This window comes from Vipera berus (genome assembly GCF_964194415.1).
Source record: "Vipera berus genome assembly, chromosome: 1".
Taxonomy (NCBI): domain Eukaryota; kingdom Metazoa; phylum Chordata; class Lepidosauria; order Squamata; family Viperidae; genus Vipera; species Vipera berus.
In genome coordinates, this window is record NC_138202.1 from 252,905,858 (window position 1) to 252,918,857 (window position 13,000).

The window sequence follows — 13,000 nt, forward strand, 5'->3', positions numbered from 1 at the left end:
AATATCTCAGCTATGGAGAATAGACTGGATTTTTCCATTTCTATAATTTGAAAATTATATAACTTAATACAGGCTAAAACTAGTTTGCCTTTTTTACAGCCAGATCACATTGTTGGCTCATATTCAGTTTAAAATCAGTTAAGTGTTCCAAGGTTTTTTTTAAAGACTGTTTGATTAATATGTTGGTGATCCGTGGCCCTAAGTAAAAACTTTCAGTGCTCTGAAATTTATCTTGTAAGGTACATTTTTGCAATTATATATGCGTAATAGGTTACAAACCTACTTACTGCTTTCTTCCTTTCAGAGACATAAGGTGTGCTGTACTATTCTGCCACTTTACATAAATATTTAATTCCCTCCAGGAATACATTTGTCATAGTTTGGCAACTATGTCAAAGCACTTTCAAGATGAAGTGCCTGGCAACATAAACAAATGTCCTTGTTCTGACTCAGGAGTGGTGATTAACACAGGTTCCTAATCCTACTCAGATTAGTCTTCTTACACTACATTGAGTTCCCATGAATGAAATCAAAGCAAGAGAAGAACTTCTATTCGCCAAGGACATCTAGTTTTGTGACGTTCCTATGGAATATATCCCCACTCAGAATTTTCTGGGTTTTCCCCCAACTTTTCCTTTAAAGGTTTATACTGCACAACATTTGATCATGGAATTATTACTGACTTCAGTGGAACTCACTTTGGGTAACCCACTGTGATTTAAAAAAAAAAACCTCTGGCTGCTCAAATTCCATCAAAATACTGGAATTTAAACAACAAATAGATCATTCTAAGTGCAAAGGTGCCTCTGTCCTTTTAGGTATGAACAGAAAGTGAAGCATAAGGGTTGGGTCAGGTCAACTATAATTTGAAGAAAGTGCTATTCTAGCTTCTTCATGTTTGCTTTCTCTTAACTATATGCAAACCATTAAATTTATACAGTTAAGTACAGGGAAAAAACTCACTTGAAATTTATCAGGACTTAAAGTGGGTCATAATTAAAATTAGCAAACAAGCAGTATTATTTTACTTAACAAACTACGCCTTGTCTGGCAAGATGGTGACATTTGGCTTTCTCTTTGCAAACCAACTTCACTTGTGAGACCCTGAGCGTGTCTTTTCATTGAAAACCATGCCTACTAGTTAAACAGTTTAAGGGACACTCAAAATGTTTGTCCTGCAATAGCAGCTCCACAAGCAGGATACAGTACTGTGCTTGTTCTTCTTGAGAAAAGCACAAATTAAGGGAATATGTAATACTAAAAAGGAGGTAAATTATAGTTGGCACAAATCATGCAATGCATTTTCATGATAGTCTTACTGCAGAGTGAAGAAATCATTATTCTTTATTTAGATTCTCAGTATAAAACTATATTAATGTTTTCAATTGTGCATTCATGAATAAGAGTAGCATGGTGTTTGTAGAATGAAAAGTCTCATATCTTTGAGAATCAGCCAGGCCTGAACTGTTTTCAAAACTCTTGAGTTAAAGTGCAAACACACCTTGTTGGACTTAGTGGTTAACATGTTGTTCATATCTTGTCACTTTGGCCAAGCAATTTACAGCTGTCTATCAGAATAAACATTAACTAACTAATTACCAAAGTAGTTAAACAAAATTCAAAAGGATAAACATAAAAGAAGAGGCCAAAACACATAACAGCCATGTAATATGCCATTCTCCTAGCTTTTTATATAGTGATATTTTTGCTGTAACACTTGGAGAATTAGGGGAAGCGAAACATACAAAAACTTTGCAAAAGGAACATATATATAAAATCACAGGTAACAATAAAAAATAGCTTTAACTTCATTATTAACATGTCAGTCCTGAAACTGAATTGAGTTCAATAGGAGATACTCCTAGAGGAGGTAGGATGGTGTCTTCAAATTGCATAATAATAGGAAAAAGTATAAAGGTTTCCTAAAATGTATATGGCAGAGTCTGAACAGAGCAGTTTCCTACAAATCATGCATGGAAATAGGTATTGACTCCTTTAAAAAAAAACAGAATTATTTGTTACATGGACTGAAGAAAATTATGTACAGAGGCAAATCATGTTCCTTTAAAAAACCTATGTATACAACAATGTCATTCTGTTCTTTTATTAACTTTTTCTTTTTATATATATAAAAATGTAAAGTTCCATTAAAATCCTAGTATAATATAATTGACATTTTTTCAGGTGGGTGGCTTATGAAAACCCTGACTTTACAGGAGAACAATATATTCTTGATAAAGGAATGTACCCCAGCTATGAAGCTTGGGGGGCAAAGAATAATAGGATATCTTCAGTTCAACCCATACTTTTGGTAAGAAGATTCCTCTTTTTTAGAAAAACATACAGGTTTTTAAAATGTATCTCCTCATTCATAATTATTTTTTCTGGTGTCATTTTCTTATTCTTTGTTCTCTATATTTTTTAGGATATCATCAATGATCATGTGGGAAAATTTAAGGTAAAATTAACCAAATATTTTGCACAGGCAATATGGAATGGAAGCCGAGTCAGAAGTATAGTGACTTTAAAAAAAAAGGGAAGAATTGGGATGTGGGGAGAGTTGCTGATAGAATAGTTTGCAGAATATAAACATAATCCAGGAAAGAACAGCAAAAGAAAAGAAGACTGCATATCTGAAACAGCTCATTTGTATCAAGAGAGAAAAGACGGATTATGTCTAGATGTATTGTTAATCTATGTCAGGGGTGTCAAACTCAATTTCATTGAGGGCCGCATCAGCATTGCGGTTGCCCTCAGGGGGCCGGGTGGGTGTGGCCTGGGTGGGCGTGGCCTACTGGGTGGGCGTGGCTAGAGTGCATATGGCCTACTGGGTGGGCATGGCCAGCTCTACATCGTTCGCATCAAGGGTGCCTATGGGGGCCCGGGCAGGAGTGGGACAGATCTGAGGGTCTCTGGCAGGAGGAGGGTCTCTGGGCCAGGGCCAAGGCAGTGGGGGCCGTTCCCTCACTGTTTCCAGGATGTCTTCGTGGGCCACATGAAACCACTTCGCGGGCCGGATCTGGCCCCCGGGCCTTGTGTTTGACATGTCTGATCTATGTGATCTGTGTTACCTTTAAAGGTCCAGTTATTTTCAGAACCAGAGTTCCAAGGCAGCAGTCAAATGCTTGAGAAAGATGTTTCTCAAATTGTGGAATTTCCTGCTAAATCTTCAAAGGTATTATCTGGCAGGTGAGTGAAAAGTTACTTTGAGGTGTTCTAGTCAACAAGCTGTTATGGAAGCACATTTTTGAAAGAGGCGCAAAGGGAGGTCATCTAGGCTGGGCTGGATGGATACATACTTTTATGCTGATGCACAAAACCATTCTAAGTTATGGGGTGTTTATGGGCAACCACAACTATATTGAGTTTCCTGTATTTTTTGTTTTTAATAAGTTAAAATATACCTAAGATGAATGACAGAGGGATGACTCCAAAAATACATTGAAAGATGTTTTAATCAACATTGTTTCCCATAGAAGTAAATAAGACTTACTGGTGCCTTGCATTTGAACGGAGAAATGTGACTCAGAGGACTTGTCAGTAAGACTTCTTTTCTAAGGATTCTAAGACTGTAGCTATTTTACAGTGCTCCTGATTACATTTCTTTCATCAGATCCAAAGGATTTGCCCTGTTTGAATTATTTCTTTTACATTTTAGAAAGTGTTTCTGGATTCTCTTTTAATTAAGGAGAAAAAGGAAGGAAAACGGTTGGACAATTTTGTAAATCGTTCCAATTTCATATTGCTGTTCTTAAAAATCTGATTTCTGTCCCTTGTCTTCACCAAAGAAATAATAGAATAGAAATAATGAATAGAAATACTAAATAGTTGCTGCATTTGGCCCAGCACTTTTGTCAGCAAGTTTTCAATCTTGAAATTTTTTAAAATCTATCTTATGTTCTTACTTACATTTTTTTTCTTGTAGTTGGATTGCCTACGATAAAGAAAATTACTCTGGGAATCAGTATGTGTTAGAAGAAGGAGCCTATCCTGATCTGTCTGCAATGGGTTGCCTACCCCAAACATGCTTGAAGTCTTTACAAGTTGTAAATATTGTAAGTTATAAAAAGGGAGTTTTATAGCCAAGCAGGTTAGAAAAGGGTGAGGCTTCAAAATATATGTGAATGATTTATGTGAGGCACAGCAGTGAGAGCATATGAATTATAATCCTAAGTAATAACATATTTTATTCTAGATACTTTTAAGTATTTACAGATTGTTAATTTGTTTAGAAAGTTATTATTCTATAACTCCATTAGTCAAAAAATTTTACAAAAATAATAGTTAATTCTTTGATAACCCAGTCTTCTTTTTCAGAGCTGACTTTGCAACTAAAATGTGTTCTGTTTTTTAATATATGCCCCCCCCCCGAATCTTTTAGGATGATGTGGCTTATAAATAGTATAAAAACAAAAATAAAAATGTAAAACAAAAATGTATCTCCCCTGTCTCAGTGGCTTGAAGTATTTTTCACTCTGGAGTAGGGGTCTTCAAACTTGGCCCTTTTATGACATGAGGACTTCAACTCCCAGAATTCCTCATCCAGGCATGCTGGCTGAGGAATTCTGGGAGTTGAAGTCCACAAGTCATATTAAGGGCCAAGTTTGAAGACCCCTGTTCTAGACCAACTCAGTTTCTAGTACTGGAGTTGAATTAAAAGTAAAACAGCTTCAACGCGACCTAAAAACCGATCTGTTTGAGCAATCCGGTCTGGTCTGACGGGTTCTGTTGTAATTATTGTTTTAATGTAACTTATCTTCTGCATTTGGGCATTAGGGTTTAATTTGTTTTCAATTTCTGTATTTGTGCATTTTGATATTTATGTCACTGTTCACCGCCCTGAGTCCTTAGGGAGAAGGGCGGTATACAAATCAAACAAATAAATAAATAAGTGAAAGTATGCAATGAGTTCAATAGAGGAGAAGGTTCTTTTCTGCTAAGTACTCTTTGAGTACAGAAATAGAAACCAAACTTCCATCTTTATATGATCAGGCTAGAGGCATCATATGCCTATAGCTATATCTATGCCAGGGGCTTCAAACCTGGCCCTTTTATGACTTGTGGACTTCAACTCCCAGAATTCCTCAGCCAGCATGCCTGGCTGAGGAATTCTGGGAGTTGAAGTCCACAAGTCATAAAAGAGCCAGGTTTGAAGACCCCTAATCTATGCCTTCCTGGGATGTATGTGTATGAGATAATATTAGAACAAAAGATTTCCCTGGATGTTGCAGCATACTTGACACGACTGCTTTATTATGTAGCACAATATGAGAAGACGTCACTAAGTTGAACTCCATAATTCCATAATGTTTTCTTGATTACAGCATGTTACTAATTGGCTGGAATAATACCGGAAAGAAAAATAAAGAGATTTTACAAAATAGGGAGAGAAAGATAATTGTGTGGGTATTAACAGCGATGATAAACATGGACTGGAATTTCAACATGTTTACGCCCCTCAGTTTTTCTTAGATGAAAGCTTAATTCAACCTGAGTAGATAATCCTACTTGAAGAGTGTGTTAATTTGTTCCTGAAGAATCCAACCAAGTCTGTTTTGAATTTGAAAAAAGGTTGTACCCTTTTGAACAGAATACTTTCCACTGCAAAGCAAAGATTACTTTTAGCATTAGGGTAACTTGAACTTGTACTGAAGGGTGCTCTGGTTTTTGCTTAATGATTCAGGAATATAAAATGATTTTTCCACACAACAGTCGGGTATTTATTATAGAATTAAAGGGATGTGTAGATAAAGTAAGGTTATGCATTGCACTTTTTATCTGATTATTAAACAGAATAAAACTATACGCCAATGTAAATTAACAAAATGAAAAAATTGTCTATTTTACATGGTTCAGAATGGCAGATACTTGCTGCAGAAAGTCAGTTATATAATACATAAAACTAGCTCCTTGCAAATGAACTCTCAGTGAATCACTAAAGTCCACTAAGAATCACCAAGTCCAAGAAATCTGAATACCACCGATTCATAGAAGGCTGGAAGGCTTCATTTGGAAAATTATATGGTTTTATTAGTAATTCTTCCTCAGAGAAAGCAAGTCTTTTGGAATTCTAACATTGTGGTACTAGCAATAAAGAACTGTAAATGTTCCAGATGCCAACAATTTGCAAGGGAATTCTGGAAACTCAGCTATTGCTGAGTCATGAAAATGTCAGCCAAGAATGAAAGGTGTGGTTGTAAGTAACCACCTTGCTTCTCCTCCTTGTTTTCCTCCCACACCTGGAATAACTTTTCAATGAGTAAAGTCCTTTATTCTAGACTTTGCCATCTGGACAGTTTTATATGGAGGAATTATTTGAAAAGATAAATATTTTACTTAAATAAATTATTTAGGAGAACATAAAACTTTAAAGATGTCGATTTATTCCTCGGGACTAAACAATTCCCAATAAAGGAAGTGGGAAAAGGTATAACGTGTTTATTCTATTCAAAATATATATATTTTCAGTTTTGCAAAAAAAAGTCCCGCCCAGTGTTACATGTTTACGTCATTTTTTATATCTAGAATATTAGCACTATAATTCCCTGCTGTCAAAACAATAACTTAAGACCTCTCTTTTTTTAAAACCACAGGAACTTTCTGAGCCAGTTATAACCCTTTTCGAAAAAGAAAACTTCAGAGGAAAGAAATTTGAATTCATTACAGAAATAGTAAATTTCCCGTTTCTTGGCTACAATCCTCATGTTGCTTCAGTAGAAGTCCAGGGTGGCATGTAAGTTACAGTTTGAACTTGAACATTGATTATTTGTAGAATTTAAATACGATTTCCTATAATGCTTGCTTTAATATATCATTCTGTTCTCTATATGAAAGCATATAATATACCTGTCTTTTTGTCAACCTAGGAACAGACAATTGACATTTACTGGTTTCAGATTTACCCAGGGAACCAAACCAAACCAATTTTTTTTCTTAGATGCTTATATTACAGAAAATAGCAAAATTGTGTTTGTGTTTTTAATATAATATCCCAGAAAAATAATACTTAATTTCACACAATTGATAAGATTTTTATCACAGATTTGCTAGAGGTAGATATTATGTTCCACTCTCCACCATGCAGGTTATACCATTTTAAAAAAAAGTTAAACATAGTTTAGTTGTATATTTGAAGGAAGAAAAGTATCTCCATCTTGCTCCCTTAAGGTAGAAACATCTCCATTAAAACTCTTTCAACAGAAAAAGGTCAATAGACTTCTTTATGCATTCTCAAAATCTATTCTAGCGGCTTCTGGAAGTCTGCATAACTAATTTGGGGAATCAGAGATTGCAGGAGGAAAAATCTGCTCACACATCATTGGATTTAGCTCATTCTTCATAAATGCCTTGATTTTTAAGCCAATCTCAAATCTTAACCTTAAACCATGCTTCAAGAATTCAGACATAATAGTTATTTAGGTGTTAATATGTGCTCCTACAGTTCCTCTGGAAATTAATGTAATGAATCAGTATCTGACATAAATCCTCAGCATTTAACAGCAGCTGTTTCCTTGCTTGTATTCAGAAACAGATTGAATAGAGGGGAAATAGGTTTGGGGCTGACAGCTGTGGCATCTACAGTTCTATAATGAAAATTACAGACCAACCTTGGTCAAGTTCCCTTCGTCCAGTGTGCTCCCACAGGGAGGGTCTCCTCAGGGTGCCGCCTGTGAAAGATTGCCGGCGGACAATACCCAGGGGGAGGGCCTTCTCTGTGGGTGCGCCTGCCCTCTGGAACCAGCTGCCCGTGGAGCTTAGGACTGTCCCCGACCTTCGTTCATTTCGCTGGGACCCGGCCCAGGCTGAGAATTTTAATTGGGGTTTTTATTTTTTAGGGTTTTGATTTAATCTTTTTAAATTGTTTTTAACTTTTGTATCGATCTTTGTTTTAAATACCCTGTAAACTGCCCTGAGTCCTTCGGGAAAGGGCGGTATATAAATCCAATAAATAAAATAAATAAAACTATGTTATTCTACAAATGAGGGAGGGCTAGAACAAAGAGAGGCTCCTATTTCTTGGTGACACCACCTTGTTTTCTAAGAGCCTATTAAACATTGTCGTTTTATTAGATTCAAACGTGAAAATGGCTTTGTTAGATTCGAACATTATTGAATATAAAATAGACATAAAAAGACTTTGGAAGATCTCTTATAGAATGTCATGGGAAATATATTGACAAGTATAATGATATACTTGAAATTGATCTAAAATATACCTGTAATAGATAACTACAGGTAGTCCTCGAGTTACGAGTGTAATGGAGCCTGCATATTCCATTCGTAACTCGAAAACTCATAGAATGAATCTTGTATCTTGAACGAGATCACTTCATGCTTGTTAAGACACACACGGCTCATTAAGTGCACATGAGGTATCTGAGGGTGGGGAAGGCCATTGGGGGCCTAGGGATGGAACAGGCTCCCAAGGCCTACCCAACCCACTAAGATACCTCATGCTTCTCCCTCCCTTCTTGCCACACCGCACTCACTTACCTTGAAAAGATCCGTCTCCTGTCCGCCGCGGTTCCTATTTTTGAGGGACAGGAGCGTCGATGGAAGCCCCTGAGTGCTGTAATATCGTGTGAGTTCAGGCACTGATCCTCTTTCGCATAGAATTGGGTGCCTGAATTCTCGTGCTTTGCAGTGCCTGCCTCCTTCTTCCTCCCCACTCTGGAGCCATGCAGCCACCACCCCTGGAACAGAGATGGGAGGGGGGCCTTCTGGATGCCTCCAGAGGTTGGATCCAGGCCTCAGAGGGGTCTTACGAGTCGTTTGCGCCAGGAACGGAGGTCAGGGAGGGGGGATTCTGCATGCCTACAGAAGTTGGATCCAACCTCCAGAAGCTCCTTTCTGGGCGCAAACGGCTTGGAGCAGTTCTCCGAGGGCTGGATCCAACCTCCAGAGGCATTCAGAAGCCCCCCCCCAACCTCCTTTCCTGGCGTAAACAGCTTGGAAGACCCCTCCGAGGCTTGGATCCAACCTCCAGAAGTCCTTTCTGGGCAGCAGCAGCTTAGAGCAGTCCTTCAAGGGCTGGATCCAACCTCCAGAGCCACACAGAATTGTCCCCCGGTCTCCTTTCCGGGCCGCTTAGAGGGGGCCTCTGAGGCTCTAGGGACAACGGGGTTACTTTCTCCCCCAGCGCAGCAAGCTCCGGCGGTCTGGACGCAGGGGCCCCGTTGTCCTTCTTCCTCAGTTGAAGGCTTCAGGCTTGCTGTCAGGCAGAAAGGAGTTGGGGGCAGGAGCAGGAGACAGGCACCTGTCGCATAGAAATTTTCTGAGGTCCGTGATTTGGCACAACTTCAAACATTCACACGAGATCATGGACTCCAGAAATTTCCATTCTTGGCACAAAAAACATTTCCAAGCTGACTTTCCTCTCCCTCAAAGGGAAAGAAACCGTGGCAGAGAGGATTTTTGCAAGGTGAGTCTGGCGCAGCAGGAAGGGAGGGGGAAGCAGTTGTGAGGAGTGCGGGGGGAAATAGGGTGATGGTTGCAAAGCCACTGAAGTCGCTCATAACGGCGAACAACTGCCGTGGTGCTGCAATATTTGTAATTTTGGGACTTGCTCGTAAACACTAGGGGGCGCTCATCATGTAGCTTCGAACAAGTGTTAAGTGAACGCTCGTAACTTGGGGATTACCTATATGATGTTTCATGCTATTACGAACTTTTTAAAAAGGGATATTTTAGCAAAAGCATGATTTTACAGATATAATTACTAGAGATTTTTTCCAGATGGATTATTTACGAACATCATAATTATAAAGGCCGTCAGATTTTACTAACGCCTAAAAAAATACCAAACTGGAAAGAGACAAGCGGCTACCACAAAATTGGTTCTCTACGACCTTTACTGCAGGTAAGAGACTTACTACAGCCCATTTTGGGATATCAAAGCTTTGTTACAAAGTTTTTTTTAATCATTCTATCATCATGGGTCGGACACGACTTCGCAGCTAACAACAACAAACAACATCATCATCATCATGCAACTTCTCTTCCAATATATTTTCTTTGTGTTAATATTCCACCTGAGTACCGTTTGAATCAAATGATAAAAATCATGTGATTTTTATCTTCTGTGAATATGATGAGCTGCAGAAATATCTATGGTCTTTTGGGATTTTTAAATGGTGGTTTTCATTCTACCATCCAGTTTTATTCAAAATTACATCTCTGAATCAAAAAGTAAGCATATTGCCTTTCACAAGTAACACTGAATAAAATCACTAGTGAATCTATTCAGTATTTCACACCAATGAATATTATTCCACTTCTCATTTTAAGGTTTTAGAAATATCTTTTATTATTGATACTGAATGCTGAAATCACACATTTCTTGTTCTCAGTGAAAAATTTTTAAATTTGAAAATTAGGATTTAGTTCAGTTTTCCAATTTTGGGTAGTACATTTTAAACATATTGCCATGTTTCTTCTCTTTTACAAAATTCGTATGCTCTTGCTCCAAAAAATATAATAGGTATGATTATTTACTTAAAATGTCCCAACTATTTAATAGATTTCATTTTTACTTCCTTATGGAAAACCTAAATACTTAACATGAAAGTCTTCTTCATAAAAGTTATTTAGGCATCAATTTCTATGTGGGAAAACCATGTTTTCAATGTGTACATTATCAGTCAAGTCTCGGGAATAGATTCTGTTAATCTGCATGTTGTTTCTAATATGAAATAAGATAAAAATGTACAGTAAAATTAATATTCAAATTGTAGTTACAAATGTGTACATATATTTTAGTTATGTTTCCTTTAATAATATTAACGTTAGTTTAAAAGAAAAGGGGGAATGCTAAATCGTGAAGGTGTTTTCATATTGTTAAAGAAAACTAGTTACATTACAGAGACAAGTGTACTTCAGACTCAGAAACAAAGACACCGGAAAGTTCATGGCAGCTGATGGAAATATGGATGACTTGAGTCTTCTGAGGATACAAGCTGTGGAAGACAATAAATCTGGCGAGCAGATCTGGGTTTATCAAGATGGATTCATCAAGTGTAGGGTAAAGTTCTATATGAAACACGTCTTGCTATAGAATACAATTCAGCATATTTGACAGACTTTCCATAAGACAAACAGAAAACAGGTATTGCTTCCCCACAGAAAAAAAGTAGTTGAAAGGAATCCACCCTTGTTTCTCTTTTTTGTTGACTTACTTAATAAATACAGCCTGTGAGCAACAAGCCTCTTTTTGTTAATTCTTCGGCTATTTCTATCATTAGTTTTCATTACAGTTAAGTTTCTTCTTCCTATTAATTATGGCTATAACCAGTCCTTAGCAGGATTGGGAACTAGGCCATTCTCACAGTGCCTCCAGCTGATGCCTCTCTTGTGCCAAGCTAAAAGACGCAATCTGCACGGCGTGTCATTGCTGCCAATCACCCTTCCTTCTAGATATGCTTAATCCAGCAAAATTGCATTTGAAGAGGCTAAATTTGCAGCAGCTGGGTTGGTTCCTCTCTAAAAGTGTTACCTGCTGGGTAAGCAAATAGGGTAGGAAATGAAAAGTGGCAGAGATTTGTAGGCAATCCCTGTAGGCCTCGGCAATGGCAAAGTAATTATCTCAGAAGGCTTGGTCATGACCCAAGGGCCTTGGTGCCAGTCTCAGTATGCTTGGGTGCTGATAATGCCCAATCTACTAACTAGTCTGTTGTTTTCTTCTAAAATAGGACATTATTCTACTTATGTGGTTCCATAACAGTTCCTAAAATTAAAAACAAAAAAGGACTATATGTTTCCCCCTTCATTAATCAATTTTTTATACCAGGGGTGTCAAACTCAATTTCATTGAGGGCCACATCAGCATTGTGGTTGCCCTCGGGGGGCCGGGTGGGTATGGCCAGGGAGGGCGTGGCCTACTGGATGGGCGTGGCTGGAGTGCGTATGGCCTACTGGGTGGGCATGGCCAGCTCTACATCATTGGCATCAAGGGTGCCTATGGGGGCCTGGGCAGGAGTGGGACAGATCTGGGGGTCTCTGGCAGGAGGAGGGTCTCTGGGCCAAGGCAGCGGGGGCTGTTCCCTCACTGTTTCCAGGATGGCTTCGGGGGCCACATGAAACCACTTCGTGGGCTGGATCCGGCCCCCGGGCCTTGTGTTTGACATGTCTGGTTTATACTGTATTACTTAGCAGTTGAATCTTAGACTCACCCCTCTTTTCTTGAACATTTGTCTTCAGGCACTATCAAGGTGATTAGAAATATGAATTAAAGTCATATTTTTCACAACACTGCACATATATTCAGGAATTAGCTAGGAATGAGGAAGAGGAGTCTGTGTGATTATTATTTATTTTGCCTTTTCTTCAGCTACATTGATTAGGGTTTTGAGCTTTTCAGAAAGGCAAATTCTATACGTCTGCTATTGCTGACCCATAGCAATTAACAACGAAAGAGAATTGTCTGTAAAATTGTAAAAAATCAGCTTTTGAGTGTAGAAATAATTGTTCAGTTACTAATTTATTTATCTAGTTATTTGTTGTCAGATGCCAAAAACCACTTGAACTACTTGATTCCCAATTCTTCAGAACACGGTTTGCACTTCTTGAATCAAATTACAAACTTCCATCGTACATCGAGGCTTTCTATTTAATTGCCTGTCCGTTAAATCTGACCAATTGATCTAGGAGCAGATTTGCAGTTTTCACATTTAACAATGTACAGGATCGTTAACATCAAATCCAGTGAAGACAGCCAAGTGACAAGCTCTGTAGCGATCTCTTGTTTACAGTTGGGTAATGTCTCCCAAAGCATCCTTCCAAAGGGGGAGATTTCTCAACTATCCTTCTGTGAACCAGTCCCAGAGCGAAAAAGGGTTCCTCCTTTGCAAGAGCATGTTTGGACATGGGAAGACGTACGCTGTAGCTTACAACAGACTAAAAAAGTGAAGGTGTTAATTTTAATGCCCCACCTAAAACAACATGAAAGGGTTTTCAGTGTTATCCTTTCTGATATTTGGTAACATTTGTCATGTGGCTTCGATTT

The 13,000-nt window shown here is 38.2% G+C and overlaps 1 protein-coding gene across 1 annotated transcript in view; it reads left to right on the forward strand.

Moving 5' to 3' along the window:
- Positions 1–13,000, forward strand: part of CRYBG1 (crystallin beta-gamma domain containing 1) — a 45,237-nt gene that overhangs the window by 26,516 nt on the left and 5,721 nt on the right. The window contains exons 13-19 of the mRNA XM_081346591.1: positions 2,185–2,311; positions 2,426–2,458; positions 3,080–3,189; positions 3,926–4,055; positions 6,594–6,733; positions 9,736–9,859; positions 10,862–11,020. Of these exons, the coding sequence (XP_081202717.1) occupies positions 2,185–2,311; positions 2,426–2,458; positions 3,080–3,189; positions 3,926–4,055; positions 6,594–6,733; positions 9,736–9,859; positions 10,862–11,020 (823 nt within the window). The remainder of the gene's footprint in view (positions 1–2,184; positions 2,312–2,425; positions 2,459–3,079; positions 3,190–3,925; positions 4,056–6,593; positions 6,734–9,735; positions 9,860–10,861; positions 11,021–13,000) is intronic.